The sequence below is a fragment of the Pararge aegeria genome, chromosome 22, assembly GCF_905163445.1.
Source record: "Pararge aegeria chromosome 22, ilParAegt1.1, whole genome shotgun sequence".
Taxonomy (NCBI): Eukaryota; Metazoa; Arthropoda; class Insecta; order Lepidoptera; family Nymphalidae; genus Pararge; species Pararge aegeria.
Window position 1 is genome coordinate 3437396 of NC_053201.1, and position 24147 is coordinate 3461542.

Below are 24147 nucleotides of genomic sequence, written 5' to 3' on the forward strand. Positions count from 1 at the left end.
TCTGTGGTTAGGACTACAGATTCCACAAATCGCTAATAGATTAACATGATCAACTAATTTGGAAAAAGTAATTTTTAGTTTTCTACTTATTTTAACCTTTTACTGGAGGATTTAACTATTTTAAAAATTAGTTTACCGCTAAGTACTCAAGTTTTAATACGAGGTTAGCTTTGATTCACGTATTTTTCTAACTAATCGAACTCCAGTTTCCTTGGAATAAATAATATTGTGAAATAGTTATGAAACCGAGGGCAACACTATTCTACTATGAAGTATGATTATCAAAATTGACAGAATACAGATTATTTTTAACCATGTTTTTGGGAAGACTTGTGTAGTTCTCGAATATATTTTGTGACATAATAAGCAATTTTATTGTGAAATACGCGATTCGCACGAAAATTGTAAATAAAATAGACCATAAAACAGTATGTGGAAGGGCCTTAGATTAACGCAGTCACAACTGTTGAAACTAAACTTCAATGGACATAAACTTCAACCGATAGGAGTACCAGCTTTAGATACTGTATTGAACCAGTGGTACGAGTTCTGCAAGAAGCCGCCTAAGGGGTTCGAGAAGTATTTCCAGCCAGGTACTAGTCAGAAACAGGAGAAAAAGCCCGAGAAAGATGCATCACCCTCGCCGTCGAAAAGTTCGCCGCCTCCACCGAAATCAAGCTCGTCACAGGATAAATGGAATATTAATATGTTTTCTAACACCCCAGGAGGCGGTAGAGGCCCAGGCCGTGGTGGCTACGAGGGCCAGGACAGAGAAAAATGGATGATGTTCGGCGCAATGGGTGTAGTAACCTTAATAGCTTCGATAGCATATTTCGAGCTTAGATACAGAGAGATAAGCTGGAGGGACTTTGTAAATCTGTATTTAAATAAAGGAGCAGTGGAAAAACTAGAAGTCATAAACAAAAAATGGGTCAGAGTTAGATTACAGCCAAGTTCCTTTGAAAATAAAATCATTTGGTTTGCTATTGGTAGTGTTGATTCTTTTGAGAGAAATCTAGAAAATGCACAGATTGAAATGAATGTAGACCCACCGAATTTTCTCCCTGTTATTTATAAAACAGAGGTAGAAGCTGCTAGCTTGACTGGTATGCTTCCAACATTATTAATTATTGGGTTCCTAATCTACATGATGAGGCGTTCTGCTGATATGATGGGCAGAGGAGGTCGTAAAGGTGGAGGTCTCTTTGGTGGAGTAATGGAATCTACGGCAAAGTTGATAAACCCAACGGACATTGGTGTTAAATTCCAAGATGTTGCAGGCTGTGAGGAAGCCAAAATTGAGATTATGGAGTTTGTAAACTTCCTGAAAAACCCGCAACAGTATATTGATTTGGGTGCAAAAATACCCAAAGGAGCTTTACTAACCGGACCACCCGGTACTGGTAAAACCTTGCTAGCGAAAGCAACTGCTGGCGAGGCTAATGTCCCATTTCTAACAGTATCAGGTTCTGAATTTCTCGAAATGTTTGTTGGAGTTGGTCCATCGAGAGTTAGAGACATGTTTTCTATGGCCCGAAAACATGCACCATGCATCCTTTTCATTGATGAAATAGATGCAGTTGGTAGAAAGAGAGGTGGACGTAGTTTTGGAGGTCATTCCGAACAGGAAAACACTCTAAACCAGCTTCTCGTAGAGATGGATGGCTTTAATACAACAACAAATGTTGTGGTCTTAGCAGCAACAAATAGAGTGGATATTTTGGATAAGGCGTTACTTCGTCCTGGGAGATTTGATAGGCAGATCTTCGTGCCTGCTCCAGACATTAAAGGCAGAGCATCTATATTCAAAGTTCATCTGGCACCTCTTAAAACTACATTAGTTAAAGACAATTTGGCGCGTAAAATGGCTGCATTAACCCCAGGTATGTAAAGCAGCTAGGTAATCTATTTTAGAATTTAAACTATCATGAGTGAAGTTCTCTTTTGGTACATAATTGATGGCTAAACTCACCTGAATTTCCATTTGAGACAAGAACAATTAGTCTAGTGTTGTTTCTATTTTACTTTTTTGATGTGGAACACCAGTTAGGAATGCCACAAACCATGTTATAATAATAAAGTGACAAGAACAACAAGAACATTTTGTCTAGTGTTGTTTCTATTTTCCATTTTTGACGTGGAACACCAGTTAGAAACGCCACAAAACATTTTATAATAATAAATCATTGTTCATATTTTTGGCATGCTGAGGAAGTCTGTAGCTTCTTTATGAAATATCAATGAGCACTGGATCATTGATAATTTGACTACAAAAGTCCCAGAAAAGTGGACAGCACAGATTAAAGATCAATATCACAGTGAGCTGTGCTGTGCCCCTACCTTAAATTTAATAGCTGTTGCCCAAAAATTTGTCCATATTTGTATCCGGAAATAAAAATATCTACGTCAGTCTTTTCAGGTAGGATATAAAGTACGCGGCACGAGATAATACTAGTATGTTTGACCAGTTGTACTAATCGTATGTAAATAGGACATTTCATTGTGCTTCTGATATTTCTATTAAAAGCTTGTATCCTTATAGGCATATGAATTTCTTACCCATGCTTAGTAGGGTTTCCACTTTCTTCAAAGCACTAACAAACTATCTGTTTCGGATCGATAAAATGTGACATGAATCGATAAAAACCGCCAACTGCCGCTGTAGTATCGTGAAGTTGCTGACCTATGAATACCTCTTATAAACGAGGCGAGTGAGCAGCAGTGAGAGAGATAGACTAATGATGTTCTTAATCGGATTCCTTTTTTCTTCAGGTTTCACTGGTGCGGACATAGCCAACGTATGTAATGAAGCTGCCCTAATCGCCGCGAGAGAACTGCTCACGGATATTACCATGAAAAACTTCGAACAGGCCATCGAAAGAGTAGTGGCTGGCATGGAGAAGAAATCGAATGTTCTCCAACCCGACGAGAGAAAGATCGTGGCTTATCACGAAGCAGGTCACGCTGTAGCCGGATGGTTTTTGCAACACGCAGATCCATTGTTAAAAGTCTCAATCATACCAAGAGGAAAAGGCCTTGGTTACGCCCAATACTTACCAAAAGAACAGTATTTGTATAGCAAGGAACAGCTATTCGATAGAATGTGTATGACTTTAGGGGGACGCGTGAGCGAAGAGCTTTTTTTCGGCAGAATCACGACGGGCGCTCAAGATGACTTGAAAAAGATAACCCAAAGCGCCTACGCCCAAATTGTGCATTACGGCATGAACGCGAAAGTTGGCAATGTGTCCTTCGAAATGCCACAGCCCGGAGAAATGGTTATAGATAAACCGTATTCAGAGAAAACCGCGGAATTAATCGACTCCGAAGTCAGAGAATTAATCAATAGCGCGCACAAACATACCACGGATTTGCTAACGAAACAGAAAGAAAACATTGAAAAAGTGGCAGAGAGGCTTCTGAAACAAGAAATACTGAGTAGAGATGACATGATCGAGCTTTTAGGGCCCCGACCTTTCCCAGAGAAGAGCACTTATGAGGAATTTGTTGAAGGAACAGGTTCCTTAGAAGAGGACACTACACTTCCAGAAGGACTCAAAGACTGGAACAGGGAAAAGCAAACCACCCCAAAGTCTGAAAGTATACCATCAGCCGCAACTCCCAGTAAATAAGCCACTTATATTTTAATAATTAGATTGTTGAGTTTATAGTCAGTTTATGTGAAATAAATAGATTACATTTAAGACAAAAAAGGATATTTTTTTGCTTTTGTTAGGAACTTTAAAGTAGTGGCGGAATAGGGTAATATTTAAAACTATATATTAATTAGTTGATATCCAACGGATTCGTAGGAAGTGGTTCAACTTCCTTGTTTCAAACACTTAACGCAACTGTCTTCCACTAAAATGGTTCCTGAACAAATAAGCATTCTCTAGGCAAGCGAGCTTCGATTTAGTTTGCATAATCAATTTCTATCAGGTGTGTATGCTGTCGAGCGCTAGCACGGTAACTTTTTTTTTCTTTTCAGAACAAAAAATATAGGAACCGGATGTTTTAGAGAATTACCATTAATTCGGTGAAATAGCGACCCCTTGAACGAGTGCGAGGGACGCGGTGCGACGGCGGTACCCGTTACTTTCGGTCATTTATCCTTGCGAAACAATATTCAAATACTTTGTTCGATCAGAAGTTTCAAACTGCATTTATTTTTTTATCATTAGTGCAGTAAACTGAACACATTTGTAATATATATTTGAGATGCTTCATAATAAACAAAGTTTAGGTAAACTATAAAATGTTTTGTGTATTAAATGTTACAGACGCATCATTGGTTAGAGCGTTTCGCGATAGATTTTTTATTTTGTTGAAAAGATGTAAATAAAAAGCAAAGTACGAAAGTTAATAAAAGAATTTATTCAGAATTGGTTCCTAATTCCTGCTTAACATTATACAACTACATGTTGCATCAAATTTATTATGTCTACTGAGGATCATGCACATGTCAACAGAAACCATACTTCTATTTAAAAATAATTAAAATAGAATAGATTAGAAGAAATAACCATAGAAAATTAAAATAAATACGATTGCAGCTTTCCATCGGTTGTTGTTTTTAGAAAATAATTCTGCCAAAGTTGCTAAGTCTAGAATCGTCGGGCAGGGTGGCGACCGCAGAGGTGTGATGTCATAGGCCGACGTATCTTAACTAAACAGATTTTGATCGAGTTTCTCAATGAATAGTTATGGTAGGTAGGCATACCGTATCATTTGGTCTTATAGTTTAGAAACGCAAATAAAAACTGGACAGTAGGTAAGGAATAATGCGTTCTAAAATAATACATTATAAAACTCATTGTTTTCTATATCTACAGGTTCTACGAGAACGATATAATTTATCTATGTGTAATAAATAATAAGAAAACCCTTTATAACTCTGTTGACGCGGTTTCTGAATGTTTCTCAAACTGAACTGAAGTCTGACGACTTTTGCGCCCTATGACGTCACGTGCGGCAGTTATTGCTGCACTTGCTCTCTGCGTCAATAACGGCGATTGTATGAAAAAACTAGTTGAATTATATTTTTTTAAATCATTTTAAGATTTATAAAATGGTGCATGATCCTCAATGTTTTTTAAGCTTGTTTTACAAAAATAAATGAATTCTTTAGAGTTAGTGTTTTTTCTTCCTTGAAATAATTTAAGACAGGATTTTAAATAATTTACTACAATTTATAGTACCAATATGTTTAATTGGCCACTGGCTGAAATCAAAATTTACACATATCCCTCCCCTCCATGTATGAATGTGTTACTTAGGACGAGCACCTTCGCGCCAGTTTATAATTGTTAATAATTCACAGAGCGGGAGAGTAATGCGAGATTGTGCTAGCCCTGTACATAGATAAGAAGGAACAATTTCAACAAAAAAATAATTAAAAACAGAGTTATATTAAAATTATAATATGAAAATATTCAAATATTGCTGAATATACTTACATCCAGCCTTCTTTCTGTTTATTTAAATATTCACTACATTACTTTTTACATCACCAATTTCTTAAGTAAATTCAGTTTTTTGTACAATATAAAAAGAATCTTATATTAAAACCTCTATGTTTACACGCAGCAAGTGTACAACACGCCCGCATTCACATTAAAACTTGATCTAACCGAGCGAACGAGAAAATAAGAAATTTAACAAAAAAATCATTAAAATTATGGTAATTATTACATGTACCTATACTATTTTTTTATGTTCAACATTTTATGTCAATATTCAATCATTATCTATACTTACGTCTAGCCTATGATATAACATTATAAATGGTGACAACTTTTCCGCATGATATCAACAATAATTCATTAACAAGTAGGTAGCAATCCATTCACTCACTTCTATCGAACGGTTAAATTAAAACTAATCTCAGCAACAACGAAAAGTCCGACAGTCAATGACAGTCTCTTATTTTTTCCCCTTTTGGTTTGCGGCCGCGTTTTTTGCCGGAGGGGACACCGGCTAAAACCATTGCCGCACGCTTGGCTAAACACGACTTGCAGAACCAATCTTCCGTCGCGCCGGGTTCCTCCGTTATCCCTACGCACACCCAATGGTACCAACCGTCGCACCCGTCGCAACCGATCATAGGCGAGCCGTTGTCTGGCCGACCACACGCGGGGCACACCCAGATCTTGTTCCCATGCTCGTCTACGTAATACGGTGTCGGCAAGGGCCCACTAGGTTTGTCGACTGCCACCGGCGTTGGCGCCGGGGCCGCGGTAGGCACGGGTTCTTCTGAAAACGCAACCGACTCGTCTTCCAAATCATCTTCTTGAGACTTTTTCGACATAGGCTTGAACAATATTTTCTTTAACTTCGAATGACTCGATGGAGGACGATTTTTCCTTTGCGGCGAAGGAGAACTAGGAGGCGACGATAACTGCGCCTCCCCATCCGCTATGTGATTATGCTTTGAATGCTTTTGTTTGGGCGGTCTCGTTACCAAGGCTGAAATTTGCGCCAATTCTGGCGAGCGACTGTGTTCTCGCGACGTGGGCTCGTCTTTTATCGAAGAAGCATCATCGTCCTCCTTTTTAACAACTGGCCTTATATTTAATTTGAATATATCGGGCGAACTAGGGGGCATCGGGGAATTCGAGTTGGAGGAACTTAATTTAAGGGTCAGCTTGGGTACCAAACCATCTGTGGCCTTTTCTTTCTTTTTCTCTTTCTTTTCCTTTTTGATTTTATCTTTAAGCTCGTGACGTTCTTCTTTATCTTTTTTCTTTTCTGTTTTATCTTTATTTTTGTCCTTCTTGTCTTTTTTCTTTTTGATTTTTAAACCGTCTTTGTCACGCTTTTCTTTTTTATGGGATTTGTCCTTTTTCCTTTCCAAATTATCTAGTTCTTTTTCTTGCGGAACATCCATAATAACAACCCTTTCTGGTTCGGGTTTAGGAATAGGTGCCGGTTCCGGGATTGGTACGGGCTCTTCTTTTTTCGGGGATGGTAATCGCACGGGAGGTGGTGGTTCTCTCGGCGGCTCTTGCCGGACTTGTTCCAGTTTTGGAGGATTTAACTCAATAGTGATATCAGGCTGTACAGGGGGCATTTTATACAAGTTAGCTTTATGATCTTTATGTTTCAACTTTTGTTTCTGTAGAATATTTGGAATGGTAGGAGGTTTGTGCTTATCATGACGGTCCTTTTCACGTGGTATCATGGGTGACTTATGCATTATTCTTTGCTCCTCATTGTCGACGGGTATTACCTCCAAACTAGGGCGACGGAGCATTTGCGGAATTTTTACAGATGACGATCGGGATGTATGAGGAAAGTTGCCCATTTGCATGAGATGGTTGGGAATTCCTGGTCCTAGACCACCTGGTAGGAAGCTTGGCGGCTGTATAAGTCCAACTCCTGCTGATCCTAATGCAAATGGATTAGTAAGTAAGTTTGGAGGATGTATACCCCTAAGTGCTGGATTGTTAGCTAAGTTAGCAAATAGGTCACTTGGTATCAAACCAGGTCCAGACATCATCCCTCTACCTGGAGGCATGGTGTGGAAGAAGGGAAAACCTGGAGGCATTTGTGATAGCTTTACTTCATTCTTTGACCTATTTGGTTTTGATGGCTTATCATTACCCAGTTTCATTTTTTTCTTCTCAGCCATTTGAACCATTTGGAAAGATTGTAACTGCTGGTGCTGTTTCTTCAGTTTTGCTTCTATCTTTAATGCTTTATCCTTTTTCTCTTTATGTTTCTTTTCCTTCTTTGTTTTAGGACTTACACCAGCCATGTCTTTGGAGAATGGGAACTGCAGAGATTTATTTATTGATAGACCACCTGGTGGACGGGGTTCTGGATTTAAAGTTCTAAACTGTGGCATAGGGTGCATATCAAAAGAATCATCATCTATATTAATAACTTCATGAGATCTAATATCTATTTCTCTGGACAAATCTACAGGACTATTGTTATTGTTCATAATAGATTCAACACTTTTAACTCTAATGTTATCACTTTTTGATTCATGTGCAGAATTGTGTGCAGAATTTTGTATCCTTGAGATCATAGCGACAGACTGTGTATGCATTTTTTCAGGTACAACCTCTGGAGTGATTTTGTCTTCTTTAGATTTGTTCGATATTCTTTTAAATATATTACTTTTTGATCTATCTGGTTGGGAAGCCAGTTTCTCTTCTTCTTCAACCACCTCTTTTTTAATTTCTACTTCTGGAATAAGGGAATTTGTGGATGTTGGTTGCTTATTTACAGGTAAAGAGTTTGACACTAGTGGTGACTTTGAAATTGGTATTTTCCTAGGCACAGGAATTGCATCTTCTGGAAGTTTAGGTGGTGGTCTACTTATTGTCGGCGGAGGATCTATAGGTTCCTGCTTAATAACAGGCCTCAGAGGTTCCGGTACTGGCACTTGCACGGGCACTTGCACTGGCACTTGTACTGGCACTTGTACTGGCACTTGTACTGGCACTAGCACTGCAGGCACAGCAGATGACGGCAACATTGGAGAAGGTGTGGGTGCCGGTGGCTTTGAAGGGGGCATCATCCTCGGCGCAGGCATTGTTACATGATTATGATGGGTTGGATGTATATCTTTATTCTTTATTGGATATCCTGGAGGATACCTGTCCAATTTATTACTATCCCTAGATTTGCTACTTTCACCTTTATGACTCTTATCTTTTCTTTTACTTTTCATAATCTTGCCATTTAATAATTTATTTTTCTTAGATTTTTTATCACTTTTATCTAACAATGGTAATTTGATTGAGTTTGAATGATGCAAATTTGCTTTATGTTTTTCATGTCTGTCCGATATTATTGTTGGAGGTCTCGCTTCAGGCAATTTGCCTTCCCGTGCTGGTGACAGGAAGCCTGACATTGTCATCATAACACTACTGATTTCTCTAGTTCTTTCTTCTTCATCCAGCCGTAACCTTGGCCGTTTGCTATTTTGTAATGCCACTGGATCAATTGGCCTTTTAAATAAGTCTTTAGCTTTTTCTGGACTATCTGTGACTGATATTTCAGGACTTGTACAGCTAGGGTTACTTTCAATGCTATCAATACCATTTTGACGGATTTCAACAGTTCCAGCAACTGCTGGGGTATCCCTTTCTTTCTCAGGATACATGGGTGGTAAGTGCTCATGCACATGCATTGGTCTTGTAACAACCTCATGACTGCCAGGTTTAAGGAAATTCAAATTAGATTCTTTCGATTTGGGAAACTTTTCAGTTTTAACGGGTGGAGGTACAGGTGGCACGCAGCGTGTGTACTCCGCTAGTTCTGGAAGTTGTATGTGTAAATCACGAAACACTAATCCTAAGTCATGTAAATTTGGTTCAGTCCTATTAAATTGTTCAGAGTATCTGTTAGCTTGTGTGCCAAGTGTACAGATGTACTTTTCCAAAACATGTACTAAAATGTCGAGCGGCGTTGAGTTTATACCGTTCCATCCTATAGTTTGGCATATTTGCGCAACATTCCTCCGTAGTATCTCACGGGCGTACGCCTCTGACATTATGACACCAAGTTATCTGGAACAAACGAGTATAATGTATAAATACGACAAAACATCAGTCAAATAACGTATGTGGAATTTGCTGACCACAACAAACAGGTTCACCTTTCAACTCGATAGCTCTATATAAGATAGGAGAGCTAAAACAGCATATCTCATGGTTTTCATACCTGCAAGTGTCTTGTAGTACAGAGACGGTATCGCAAATAGGTGGAAACCTCGAGATTTGAACACACATGTATGCTTCGCTATGATCTTCGGAATTTACGGACAATTTATTATAGCACATTTAATGATTACAATGCAAATTAACGAAGTGTTTACGTAAAAACTTCTCAGCATTCTACAAACACAGAACCCCGTGCGCCATGATTGCATTTTGGTTGTGTCAATGTTTGGTGTTGCAAGGTAATAATAAAGAAAATGGCGGTCAATTACGGATGCGTTCAGTGATTTGACCTAATTAGAGTGATCTTGTCATATTACAGTACCTATTATTTTAATATTCTTTCCACTTACAACCATTACAATTATAATTAGTATTATTAAATAATTATCTATTATTCTATACTACACATCAAAATTAATACAGCTGACGTGATGTCAAAATTTACAGTGAAAGTCAGAGTAGTCAAGTACTGCGTAGTGTTTAAATACTCTTTGACTTCACAAACTGTGAGGATGCACTGTTTTTACATGCTACTGGTTTAAGCTCAGGGTTTATGTAATTCTCACATGGACTATTATATTTGAGCACCTGCTCTACTTGCTGTTGTTTTGTCACAAGACAAGGCAGAGCATATTTTTATCTTCAAAAAAGTTTATTTACTCGTATGTATAATTCGAAGTATTTTTAGTTTATTAAGTAGTAGTAGTACTAGTAATTTTTAGTTTTAGTATTAATGTAAGTTTAATAGGCATAGTTGCTACTGTGTTTCTTGGCTCTGAAGCTAATAAATAAATAAAATGAAACCAGCTACAGCTCTAATATTAATTCTAACATAACATTTTCAATCCATTCGACTACAACACTCCTCTAGCCTGATCCAAAACAATTACGTCATAAATAAATGTAGAAAGAACTCTGTGTTTGTAATTTTATCTGTTAAAACTCATTAGTTTATGTTTTCAAATCGCAAATATTGAAATTGACATTCCATGTCAAATACAAACCGCAAATGGTTGGCGATGTGCTTTTTGTGAATGCAAATTTTGTAAATAATTTAATCATTTATACGCGTTGCGAAGTGTCTAAACATGTTAAGCTTAGCTATTTAACTAAATACTCCACGAAAAGTCACACTTGAGTGCAGATGGTTGATTTGCAAGGACTTAGGAATTTGGTCTCATAGTGCCTAATAGGCCTACTAAAAAGTTTTGTAGTGGTGCGACCACTGACTGTTGATTTTCATCAATTTAAAATGACTACATCATCAGAGGACGTACTCTTGAGTGTGGGACACGTTAGGTACAAGAAGGGTGATGGAACTTTGTATGTGATGAACCAAAGACTTGCATGGATGTTGGAAAATCGGGATACAGTTGCTGTTTCTCACAAGTACGCTGATATTAAAAGTAAGTTGTACACAAATTCATAATTATAATCTTATGATAAACATCACAAAAAGTAAGAAATAAAACAAAATATGAGAAGGAACTATCTTTCAAATAAAGAAAAAATTATATGCATGGGAGAAACTTGTCGGAATAAAAACCTGCCAATATTATTATTATTAAAACAGAAAAAAACGAGTGTATCAGCTTGCACTTGCACAAACATTTTATATTAACATCAGTCTACCTAACAACTAGTTCTTCTGGTGCAGTTTAGGTTTGCATACTCTTTTTTTCTATAACAACCTTACTCTATTACTCTTACTATTATTATTACTATCTGTCATTTAAGACCTGATGCAATATGCACTGTCAGGTAGACAATAAAAATAGACTTCCTCTAAGTATGGTATAACGGTAGCCTCACAATATATTTATAACAATATAGTATTTGTAAGAAAACATATTAGTCTACATAAATAAAATGTGGATATAAACAGTTGACTTACAAGAAATGGTCATAAATTAGTGACATCTGCATATCATCTGGTAAAGGTACAGAAGTCATTTGTGGGATTGAGTATATGCTTTAATAATATGATTCCTTAGGTAATTTTGGACCTACCAATGCATAAGATTAAAGAATGTGTTAAAACACATTTATTACAGTAAGGTAATAGGTATACAATTGATAAATTTCTTAATGACAAGGTTGCTTGGAAGCATCCGGCTCCGCTTTCATCTCTCACAAGATAGAAAAATGAATTTTAAAATGTAAAATGTAAAGAAAAAGGAATTTTAAAATGTAAAATGTAAATTGTTGATATTGGGAAAGAGCATCTGTTGAGTTTTTGCCGGCTTCTTCTGGGTAGAATCTGCCTTCCACAGACAGACTTGACGTTTCATAAGTACTTATATTCCTTTTTGAAAAGAATGTTGAAGCATGATCCATGTTAAGCCAGATGATTTCATCTCAGCTGCCATGTTGCCTGCATAACATAAAATGAAAGTGAATTCTTACCCAATTATAAATCCTGCTGAGATTGTGCTGCACATTGTGGAATTGGATAGATAGACTTGCAACTCGGTTTTAGGTATAAGTTGTATGATGTAGGCTCTTTTCAGACCAGGGTGTGTTTAGTAATCTCGTAGCTTTAGTTTTGAGTTAACAAATTGGTTATAACCTCACAATAAAGCAGGTGATATTAATACAGAATTTTTGAATTTAATCTATCTCAACACTCACCTCTACTGCTCATGCTGCACTCCCTGCCTTGCCAAACATCACAGTAAGCTGTTAGCTTTACTAACACATTGTAAAATAGGGCTTATTGCAGATCTAGCCACAGCAAGATGTGTTACTGTATATAGATTTAAATAATTTGTCTAAGAAGCAATGGCTGGAAATGAAATGACTAATTTTTTTAAAATATTTACAGCACAAAAAATTTCACCAGCTGGTAAACCTAAGGTGCAGCTGCAAGTAGTATTACACGATGGAACATGCTCCACGTTCCAGTTTGTTAACTCTGGGGGCCCAGAGGCCCAAGCGAAGGACAGGGACCAAGTTAAGATGTTACTGCAGAATCTACTCCCTAAGTTTAAGAGACAGATTGATGGGGAATTAGAAATGAAATCCAAGTATGACTGCTTTATATAATATAATCTAATCAAAAACAAACACAGTGTAGAAAATATGTACTTTAAATGACTGAAGTGTATCTATGTTTTTCTATAATGTTTAATTACAAACTCAAAATAAATACAATTATATTGTAATAATAATAATCATGTATATACAAACTTTAAAAAGGAAAGTGGTAGGTAGTATAAAAGTTGTTCCACAACTTTTGTGGGATAGTTTTACTAAAATAACTACATATTTGAAAATATACATTAAAATTTGATGATATAACATTTAAAAATAATATATGTTCTTTTTTTAACATATGTTAAATTTAAATTCAACAGCACACTTTTCTGTATTTAAATAAAGTTTATTTCCTCCGTAAAGACTGGGATTGGTCGCGCCGACAATTGGCTTGTTATATCATATCAGGATTCCCTTTTCTTCATCTTGAGCAGAGCTTCAATTCCCAGTGTCACGTTAACACTGGTCTGGTGGGAAGCTTTGGCCGTGGCCGTTAACACCCTACCGACAAAGACCTGCCGCTAAGCGATTTAGTGTTACGGTGCGATGTCCCATAGGGGGGGTATGACTACCATACTCCCTAACAGGTTAGCCCGCTACCATCTTAGACTGCATCATCACCTGCCACCAGGAATTAAAAAAAATGAACCATGGAATAAAAAAAACAAAAAAAATTATCAACACTATCTTTAGTTCCCTACCAATACATTTTGCCGCACTAATCAGCATTCCTTGGAAGTTACGAATATTTTTTTAGGATATTCTGTATTTAATAACTTGACCATTTTGTAACCTAATAAACCAGGTCTCAAACAATTTATTTCTTTATTATAGATTACTATCTCTACATCCTACTCTAAAGCATTTATATGAAGACTTGGTGATATCAAAGGTGATAAATAGTGAGGAATATTGGAATACGCCCACTTTGAAACACTACACAGAATCCACTAGTATGAAACAAGAGGCTGGTAAGATTTTATTTTTGCACTTACCATTTTAATGGACTACGCACACCTTATCAGGCTAACACCAACTCAACCCAAGCATTGAAATTTAAGCTTTATATCAAGTATGTGACACAATGGTATATCATCATCGTCATCATATAAACCCATTGCCGGGCCACTACGGGCACCGGTCTCCTCCGACCATAAGAAGGGGTTATCATTAGTGTAGGCCAATACAAATTTTCATTCTACAATTCTCGAGGTCCGATTCTTTAGCGTGTGAAATATCCTCTGATCTTCCTTAAGAATCCTATTGAATGCAAAAAGAGTTTAATTTGTAGTTATTTTGATCAGTGTGTTCTGAATGAATTTTCATAGCCCAGGTAGACTATACTCAGTGGCGTTCCTAGGGTTTTAAAGATGGGCAAGCCCTAAAAATATATTAAAGTGTGTCCGACGTACGACTTTCAGACACATTAACAGAGTTCTCTGTTGCTAACATCGGGAGTTACATCGATAATAACCGAAACAAGTGATGTCAAATTAATTTAAAATCGACGCGAGACTTAATTACATCAGCTACGGAATGAATAATATCATTTTGAATTTTATTAGATAAATAACTCGGCTCGGTTTTCCCGCTAAGTTGATTTTGCATATGTTTTTCTAAAATAAGATCCTATTTTGAAAGTAACAATACAAGTTCTACGATATTTCCTTTATTTAATGAACTATTGGACTCGTCATGACCTCTAAAAGGTAGTTCTTGCTATGCCAAATGACAAACAATATCAAATAATCTTTGAAAATCACTACGATTATGGTCAAAACACGAATTATGATTGGAAATTTCAATTGATAATTGGTGGGATAAAGAAGTATCTATGCGCTGTTTGCTGAAAATAAAAAAATAAATAACAGCACTCAAATGTTTATGTGTAAATCTGGTGTCTTTTTATAGCACCTGAAAAGTTATTTCAATCCTTGTAACCAGCCGCGTTCCAAACGTTCTTTTCATTAGAAAAAAATATGCAATACCGACAATATAATTTATTCGAATGGGAGCATCAAACAACCCAACTAGTATTGTTTAACGATCTATTAAATTGCCTCTAACGATTTTTATTAGTTTTAAAAAGTTTCGGTGATGTTATTAGCTGTTTTTTTTCCAAAAAAGTTAAATAATTTACCTTTTGTTCACCAATTAACGTTTGCACACACCTGACGCCGCCACAAGAAACAATTTCCACACAATTAGAACTCATTGTTAATAAAATTTACTTTAATTAATAATGAAAAAAAAAAAAACAATGAAATGCACTTTTTCGAATTCAAGCAAACACTAAAAAACTTCAAACTATGAATCACAACACTATCGGAGAAGTGTGAAGTTGTTCAAATTTGACATCCTGACGAACTTCAACCTGTAATGTTGCTTTTTATGTCCATATAAATTATTACATAATTTAGATTGTCTCTGCTAAAAACACTAACATTTCTAAAGGTGAAAGCAGTAAAAAATAAGCCCCATGCAAGCCAACGAGAGTGAGTGGGACAAAGCGAGAGGTCTTCGTGCGCGACCTTGATATTTTGTCATTCCATCGCCGCCACTCGGAAGTTTGCTGCGTTCGGGAATTTCTGTACCGCTGCGTTCGGAAATCGCGCATTGTAATACACTATTGAGTCAAAGTTCATACTTTTTTATTTCCTCATTACTATCAAGTATGAATTATTATAGGAGATTTATTGTAACCCAAGCCGGGCTTTTCGGCTTCTATGGTAGTACCGCCACTGACTATACTCCACCACTAATAATATATTTATGAATATTATTCATAAAAATATTCATACACTATATACAAGCTTCTCTTACTTTCGAGCTAGATGACATTGTGGGATGGTATTGCCATAGCTTATTTATTTATTTATCATTACCTATTCTTGATTTAAAACTTTTTTTTTTCAATATTTATTTTTTAGGTGTGTCCGGAGCATTCCTAGCTGACATCCAGCCTCAGACTGATGGCTGCAACGGACTGAAATACAACCTGACGCAGGATATCATAGACGCCATATTCAAAACATACCCAGCAGTCAGAAAGAAACATGTCGACTATGTGCCCAATAAGATGACGGAGGCTGAGTTTTGGACCAAGTTCTTTCAGTCGCATTACTTTCACAGGTACATACTACATCCTTGCTAATATTGGACGGCCGAGTGGCGCAGTGGGCAGCGACCCTGCTTCCTGAGTCCAAGGCCGTGGGTTCGATTGCAACAACTGGAAAAATTCTTGTAAAACATGAATGTTTTTCAGTGAATCAATGTTTATCTGTGTATTATAAGTATTTATGTATATTATTCATAAAATATATTCATCAGTCATCTTAGTACCCACGAAGTATTCACGGAAAATTAGCTGATAGTAATAAAGTGCAAGAATGTACCATGCATCGAGGACTATTTGACTTTGGCTTTAACGGTTTAAAACGAGCAGGATAATTTTTTTTTTTTTTCCGCAGAGACCGCATAGCTTCGTCGTCGAGCAAGGATCTGTTCGGAGAGTGCGCCAAACAAGACGACCATGCGATCGCCTCGGCTATGCGGCATACTACACTGGATCTCACGGTGAGTGACATTGCTTAGAACGTATGTTCGGTCTTAAGAGCGCTAATGATCGGAGTCGATCACAGAACGTCGCGGATTAAAACGCGACCTAAAATACTGCGTGGCTGCTTCGTGCATTTCTCGATTACGACTTTCCTTTTTTTGGTTGTGTATTGCTCTAACTTCATAGCTTAATATTAATTTACTGTGAGATGGTGATAACAAAAAAAATTTGATTCAGAGGTTCCTTGTGAAGGATCCGAAACATAGATTGCTTGCTGATCAGGTAAATATTTCAATATTTGCTCTAGCTTCATAGCTTAATATAAATTTACTGTGAGATGGTGATCACAAAAAAAATACCCGGCTAAGTTTGTTGTGGGCTCTTCTTAGACCAGGGCGCGTTTCGAACCCTCGTAGCTTTAGGTTTAAGTAAGCGAACGAAGTTATCACCATCCCTGTCGGCGACTAGCTTTTACTTTAGTTTAGAATAATTAATATAAGTAGTAGAATAATTATTATAAGCAGTTAACATTTAAGATATTTAGGTAGAATAGATTTTATTTAGATGTTAACTAGACGATTATTTAGTAATATAGTTAGACTGAATAAGAAATATTATTAAATAAAGAGTCTCCATTGGCGGTCGAGTACTTTCACGCTCGATAGCTCACCAAGAGTTCTCGACCGAGAAATTAATATAAATAGACCACTCTGGCGGAATGCCAGTGAGTCGTCCCGGAGCATTGAAACAAGAAACATCTCGTCTTTTATTGCGAAGAATACCCTGAAACCTCAAGAATGGTGTCGCTACCCCCACCACGGGCTACGACTACCTGAACACGGTGGAACTCACGACCGGAGTGCGCAGCAGACGGGCGCCGACCAGCGCACGAGACAGAGCTCCAACTCTGTCACAGAACATAAGGCAGGGTTCTTATACCTGTCTTATTTCGCGCCTCGTCACCCAGTGGGACACGTTCCCTTGGCGTTGGTTCGGCATAAAACGCCGACGCGCCGCAACAATCCCCTTACAATTATGTAAAAAATTAATCTATGAAATCTTCATAATTGCCTGTGATAGGCCTAAATGAATAAAGAAATTTTGAATTTGTATTTTTGCAATTTTTTGGATGTCTAAATAATATTAAATATAAACGAAAGTAATCATTAATGTAATTTATTAAAATATGCCAAAATTTGTATCAATAACTAAGACTGAAAATTGGTTTCAGTTGAAACTTTTAGACAGCCGGTTGGCGCAGTTGGCGGCGACCCTGCTTTCTGAGTCCGATTCCCACAACTGGAAAATATTTGTGTGATGAAAATGAATGTTTTCTAGTGCCTGGGTGTCTAACTGTATTTTATAAGCATTTATGTATATTATTTGTAAAAATATTCATCAGTACCCATAACACAAGCTACGCTTACTTTGGGGCTAGATGGCGGTGTGTGTATTGACATATATACTTAGTGAGGGAACGCCTGCCATTGTCCATGTTTGAGACACAGGTTTACTGGTGTCCCAGCAGCATCCCTCCCTGAAACCTACCAGTCTCTTTTGTGAACCTCACAATATCCCCTATAGAGAGGTTTGCCAGGTCTTCTACACTTATACTCTCCTTACCTTGTAGTTCCCATCTTACCAGCACTCAGCTATGAAATGAAAACTGGTTTCCACCTCACCACACTCTGGACAGGATGCATCTTCTTTTGCATAGTATATTTAATTATAACTATTGATGAACGTTTAAAGTATGCTTAGGAATCTCCTTAGATTAAGCGCTACTTATTTAGGCATAGCCTTCGTCGTCGTTATTGAAACCGGGAATTAGAGCCTCGCCCGTTGGAAATTTAAAAAAAAACCCCTTTGTATTTACAGGTCGATTTACCCCAATTCACGGAGTCCGTCCCTTTCTTGCCAGACGACGATGCCGGTGAGAAGGAAAAAGACGGCACATCCATACACCGCAGTATGATCAAGCGGTTTAACCAACACTCAATAATGGTAACTATAAAGGCAATTTTTCCTTACTTTCCTTATTTTGTAAACAATATATTTTTTTTTTGTTTTAATTCTTAAAAAAAAAAACTATTAAAATTTTTTAAGAAAAAAGCACGGGTCTCCTCCCACAATGAGAGCGGTTAAGGCCGTAGTCCACCACGCTGGCACAGTGGTTATTTGTAATAGGTGGATTTTTGGCATAGAGCTATTTAATAATTTTGATTCGAGAAAACCAAACGGTTTTCATGGGATTTGTGAAAAAAGAAAACCATAACAAAAACGGGAAACATCCTCTTTACAATATTTTCATGTTTTTTTTATTTTTCCAGGTACTCAAAGCTAGTCATCAGAAGGCAACCAATAGCACCAATAGCAGTAGTAATAGCAATAGCAAAACATCGAATAACAATAACAAAGTTGTCGAGAACGGCGTGAAAGAGACAAACGGCGTAGAGAAGAGAGCGGCACAAGAGAAAGATCCATCCGAGCCGGTCGATAAGAAGAAGAGGATATTAGAAAAGTTACATTACGAGGATCTAGATAGTGTTAACATTGGCGAAGATGCCCAGGAGTTGAAGTTATCAAAGGTAAAAAATATTATAATTTACAGGTGGCAGAAGTAGAAAAGTGGACCCCGTTCCCCGTTATACTCGTAAGAAACCCGCAGGAAGTCGGGTGGTGACATCTGTATTCTGTTCTGCCGTCACCACACGGCACTATCTGATTATATAGATAATTTTAATAGTAGTTTATGTACTGTTCAATGTCGCGCGGTGTGCTGTCAAAACTTGAATAGCTATTGTTTTTGAAAACGCTGTCTGTGAGAAACCCTTTGCGCAGAAGGTATGAAAAAAATACAAACGAGTGTTATAATGAAATTTATATCATCCGTTATTTATGAAATTGGGTGTTTTAATGTTGGCAATACGCTAACCTTTTCAGAACCTTTTATAGAGGATTTATTTATTTATACTCTGTATTTACACACTGCAAGTTGGATAGAAGCAGGCGTTACTTTGCGGAAATCCATGATATATTATCAAAATTAAGCTTAATTTGCTATACTCCGCGAAAAGCAGGAGAATCTGTGTGGTGTAATTTATGATTTCTTCATTCAATTGTTAACAATTATTCATTGTAAAGTCAACATCTCCTGAGGATGCTCCGGTTTCGGAGCGAAACGTGCGTAGAGGATATATTGCCGAAGATCTGTTTGGTGTGGAGTATAAGGATTGAAGAAATTATAAATTACACCACACAGATTCTCCTGCTTTTCGCGGAGTATAGCAAATTAAGCTTAATTTTGATAATATACACTGCAAGATGAAAAAAACCAGAAGAAGAATAAAATAAAACACTGACAGAAGCAGTATATAAGTAGTAAGTACTAAAGGCGGCCTTATGGCTTAGTAGCGATCTCTGCCAGGCAACCTTATTAAAAGGATAGGATTTTTAAAGCATAGTAGATAAAAGCTTCAATGTGAGTTTTTGACTGTTTCCTCCTCCAGCCTCCACTGAGTTTATTTTCTAATTTACCGTGTTTTATAGTTCTGTCCTTTCAACAGGTAGAAAGGTATTTATTAGGCCCATCCTCCCAAGTCAGCCAGGCATGCACAAGCACTAACAATCCACCGCCATTGTCGGCTTTAGCGTCCATATGTCAAGTAAGTACAAAAATGTATATACAGACTACCCTAGGATCATAAACAAATGCCGACTCATAAAACATAATGTGTTGTATCAACTAATAAAACAATGTGTTGTATCAATTAACAAACAATGTGCTGTGTCAACTAATAACATATAATGTGTTTTATCAGCTAATATACCAATAGTGTTGTAACAACTAATAAAACATAATGTGTTGAAACACCTAATAACATATAATGTGTTTTATCAACTAATATAACATAATGTGTTTGTAACAACTCATAATAAATGTGGTTCGAGTCAAATCAATTTATTTAGACCTACTTTAAATGTCACCTAGTTATCAAATCTTATCATACTTACACGTTTTAGAGAAGATAGTTACATTACATAGATACATAGCATAGATACATAGCATAGATATAGTTTGATACACTATTATTTGTTATGTCACATTGTTTTAGTTGTTATGTTACTTTGTGAGACATGTCATAGTTTGATATGTCACAAAGTTTGACAAGCCACAGTTCGATATGTCACAAAGTTTGACATGTCACAGTTTGATATGTCATAGTCTGGGTAGTTATAGTGTAATATGTCTTAATATCAAACTTTATGTCACTTCTAGGCATGGTCCAGCGGCCAACAGTGTCAAAGGCCGTTTAGGGTGAGTGCTTCAGCGGCCGTGGGTGCTTTGGGTGAATTGAGTCCCGGAGGCGCTCTTATGAGGCAACACCACGCCTCGTGTATGGCTCGTGAGTCTTTTAGACTAATTAGTTCGCATTCAAATTAATGAATGATACAATGAATGGTTTAAATTTTTATTTATAGCCCTATTAACTTACTAGGGCCTTTTTGTTAGTAAAATTTCACATAACACGTGATACTTTATGGACAATTAGTTTACATTGATATTAATTAAATTTTTCTTGAAAAAGTATTACATTTACAAGTAAAATGTAATACTTTGCAATCTTATCAGTTACATTGTTTGAACATTAATTTAGACAACTTTTGATAGGTAGGTTCTTAACATTATTAAGAAAGCTCAGACATGCAGGTTTCTTCAAGTTGTTTCGGGCATGCGTGCGTTCTTACGTGCGTGCGTACGAGCGAGCGTTAATGCGCGCGTGCATGCGTGCATGTCTTTCAGGCTTACAAATTGTCACAGCTTGATAATCGTAGTAGTGATTTAAATTCCAACATGAATCTAAAAACGGATCATTGTTTACTAGAATTAATACCAACGGACGTGAAAAACGAGTTACACCGCATTTACCTATCCGGGGGGGAATTGCTGAGGGAGTTATGGCGGTGTTTCCCACAACCCGGCGCCGCCGCTGAGTCCGAAGACACCCCTGCGAGAGCGGAAAAGTTCTACGAGGCTTTGCTTAGGTTTAGGAATGTCAAATTACGACCTTTTGAAGTGAGTTGTTTTTTATTATTACTACCCGATATCGTACCGAAACGCTAAACTAGTCACAGACACACCGAGACAAACAAGTCAGCCAGACACAGAAAAAATCAGAAATTGTAAATTCGGATAGAATCGAACCCTGGTCCACCCATTTATAAAACTACAGCGCTCAGCACTGCGCCACAGAGGTTGTCGTTACTAGCTCTGCGTCGGTTTATTAATACGGCCTTTTATCTCTGTCTCTCTCACTTTCCGATTAGCGAAGGGCTTTTCCTAGTACCCACTACTTTAATAGACTGAGGATATCCTTTTATTCCTGTGTAAACTGTTTAATTAATAAAAGTATTTAAATTATGAATTCATGAATTAAAAATATATCTTTTGCAGGATAAGATGCTACGTGAACTAACACCGCTAGCGTCTTCGCTAACGAAACATATGAACCAAATGATCGATGCGGCCTGCGCCAAGTATGCGATGTGGCAGCAAAGACAGGCCAAGTTGAGGTAGTACACGCCTAACTACAACATCATACCGCATATGTAGCGTTGGTGTACTAATAACTTTATATTGCGAACAATGATTAGCAATTTTAGTGAATACAGTGATAAAATTACCTATTCAAGTTAATATTGAACGCGAATTGACGCTGTTATCTATAAGGCTTGTGCCAAGTTTGCGCTGTTACAACAAAGGCACACCAAGTGAAGGTAATATATGACTAACTTTTAAATCATAATGCATATGTAGCCTGACCGAACGTGAAGCCTGAAGTGGTGACTAAAAACATTATTTCGAACCATTAATAGTAATTTGAATGAATGAAGTGATAAAATACCGATTCAAGTTGATACAGAACGAGAATTGACGCTGTTATGGATAAGGCTTGTCCCAAGTATGCTCTGTGGCAACAAATGCAGGTAAAAGTAGTATATGCCTAAGTACAGTATAATATCTTAACTATAGCGTTGGTGTACTAAGAACATTGATAATAATTTATCCATTAAAATGTTAGCTTTGACAAGCCATTAAGTAAAAATGTGAGCCGGTGATAAAACACCGATTAAAATTGATCTTGAATCGAAAATATCTTCGATGAGGCGCAAAAAAGACTGGCCAAGTACATATATAATTACAACGTTGTTCTTGCGCACATTAGCGTCGCTGTACTAAACATTTGTCAATTTAATATTTATAATGAAAACAATGACTATCAATTTAAATAAATTCAGTGATAAAATAGCGGTTAAAGTTTTTACTGAGCCCTTAAATTGACACTATTAGTTATACGGCTTGCGCCAAGTGTGCACTGTTGCATCATACCAAGTTGAGGTATAACTAACTAAATGTCTGTGTGTAATAAATTAATGAAATTGATTCTAAACTTTTAAATCGACAATATACAAAAATACCGCGAAATTCAACGTATAAACAGGCACTATCACTGTAATACATGCGCCACGTTTAAGCTCTGTAAAGACTTTTATCGAAGGTCCTCAAAACTAAATACTTACATGATAATGGCATATTTTTTAAAAATCCGATATGGCCTGCGCAAAGTATTTGCTGAGGCAAAAAGGCAAGCCAAGTTTCAGCAGTCTCCTAATTACAACATCGTACATAAAATTAATGGTTAAGGCTTATATCATTCTTAAATTGACTATAAAACGGCCTTTAACTAAATATCTTTTGTGTCGTAATAGCTAGTTAATTCAGTGATAATATTATAGGTAAAGTTGATAAGCTTAAGTGGACGTTAAAATAACTACGGCCTACGCCAAGTTAGGACTTTGTGCAGGCCAAGTTATAACAATTAGTGATTAACCAACATTCTCATCGATTTGTACTGTCTTACTAGTTCACTACTACTATTCGACTGTGATTATTTTTATAATCAACGTATTGTACTAAAAATATAAATGTAGTGTTAAATAAATAAAGTTGAATAGCTATTAATCTTGCATGTGTGGTCATTTTGTATTTAAGGTCACTGCCCAAGTTGCAATTGCGCCTAGACTCTATTTATCAATGCACACTTGTATGTAACTACATTTGTCAATAAATTTTTAAGTCAAAGCCATCCGAAAAATATTATCCCATAGACTTAATAGCCGTATTGTTTGGTAATATTTTTTCGTAAAAGACAAAAGTGAACTTTAAGGGCCGGTTTTTCTATTGTCAATAAGAATTAATCAAGGTTTTTTTGCGTTATCTTTCTTTAACACTCATTAAAGTTTTGACGTTCAGAAGAAAATGTATTGAAAATGTACATTATGATACAAGTTTGCAAAGTTAATTATTGACTTTGATGCGAAAATGATATAGCGCTAAGAGGTTAATGAATTCAATGTATTAAAAAAATAATTTATTCGACTGCAATATTCCTAAACTATTCTAGCGTAATAGACCGAATTAATTACCAATAATTGCATTGTTATATTAACAAAAAGTTAAAATCTCAATAATAAATTGTTTAATAGCGAAAGATTATGATTAGAAATGTTTATGGAAATTAGGGTATAAATCGGATATGTTTTACATATAAAAAAATGACAGAAATTCAATAAAAAGCGCATGCTCAATTTTATTTTCTTTGTTGAAATTTTTAGTAGTAAATCTATATTATAGTACCAGATGGGGAAGAAAATTCCTGCATAGACGTATGGCTCATGGTTATAATACAACAAAATATATTAAATACATATTATTGTAAAACAAACATATGCATATCCTATTTTTATACAGGGATTTTATTATTATCCTACTTTATTTCATCTATCGGGTCTAAAATCTAGATCTGACTAATCCTT

The 24147-nt window shown here is 36.6% G+C and overlaps 3 protein-coding genes across 4 annotated transcripts; 2 read left to right on the plus strand and 1 right to left on the minus strand.

Annotated features, from left to right (window-relative positions):
• The first annotated feature begins 297 nt into the window (after positions 1-297).
• Positions 298-4595, plus strand: LOC120633913 (AFG3-like protein 2). Its single transcript, XM_039904314.1, has 3 exons — positions 298-1883; positions 2773-3624; positions 3989-4595. The coding sequence occupies exons 1-3, from the start codon at positions 431-433 to the stop codon at positions 4000-4002; spliced, it is 2319 nt and encodes a 772-aa protein (XP_039760248.1). The 5' UTR covers positions 298-430; the 3' UTR covers positions 4003-4595.
• A 593-nt stretch (positions 4596-5188) lies between these two features.
• LOC120633912 (transcription initiation factor TFIID subunit 3) lies at positions 5189-9893 on the minus strand. Of its 2 annotated transcripts, none has more exons than XM_039904312.1 (2): positions 9676-9893; positions 5189-9521 (listed from the first exon to the last, which is right to left on the minus strand). In XM_039904312.1, the coding sequence occupies exon 2, from the start codon at positions 9503-9505 to the stop codon at positions 5909-5911; it is 3597 nt and encodes a 1198-aa protein (XP_039760246.1). In that variant the 5' UTR covers positions 9506-9521; positions 9676-9893; the 3' UTR covers positions 5189-5908. The 2 variants fall into 2 exon arrangements, with proteins under 2 accessions (XP_039760246.1, XP_039760247.1); XM_039904313.1 differs by having other exon boundaries at positions 9611-9893.
• Positions 9894-10683: 790 nt separating this feature from the next.
• Positions 10684-24147, plus strand: LOC120633812 (general transcription factor IIH subunit 1). Its single transcript, XM_039904170.1, has 11 exons — positions 10684-11080; positions 12499-12700; positions 13545-13681; positions 15641-15842; positions 16181-16286; positions 18148-18273; positions 18600-18857; positions 19836-19934; positions 20549-20675; positions 21156-21346; positions 21725-24147. Exons 1-11 carry the CDS (start codon positions 10927-10929, stop codon positions 21845-21847), a joined length of 1725 nt encoding a protein of 574 aa, XP_039760104.1. The 5' UTR covers positions 10684-10926; the 3' UTR covers positions 21848-24147.

Excerpts from the sequence above, each read along its gene's own strand:
- LOC120633913 (XM_039904314.1), top strand. The coding sequence starts at position 431 with ATGTGGAAGGGCCTTAGATTAACGCAGTCACAACTGTTGAAACTAAAC. Across the intron at positions 1,884-2,772 it reads AATGGCTGCATTAACCCCAG|GTTTCACTGGTGCGGACATA; the intron begins GTATGTAAAGCA and ends TTTTTTCTTCAG.
- LOC120633912 (XM_039904312.1), bottom strand. The coding sequence starts at position 9,505 with ATGTCAGAGGCGTACGCCCGTGAGATACTACGGAGGAATGTTGCGCAA.
- LOC120633812 (XM_039904170.1), top strand. The coding sequence starts at position 10,927 with ATGACTACATCATCAGAGGACGTACTCTTGAGTGTGGGACACGTTAGG. Across the intron at positions 15,843-16,180 it reads CAGTCGCATTACTTTCACAG|AGACCGCATAGCTTCGTCGT; the intron begins GTACATACTACA and ends TTTTTTCCGCAG. Across the intron at positions 19,935-20,548 it reads CTTTAGCGTCCATATGTCAA|GCATGGTCCAGCGGCCAACA; the intron begins GTAAGTACAAAA and ends TGTCACTTCTAG.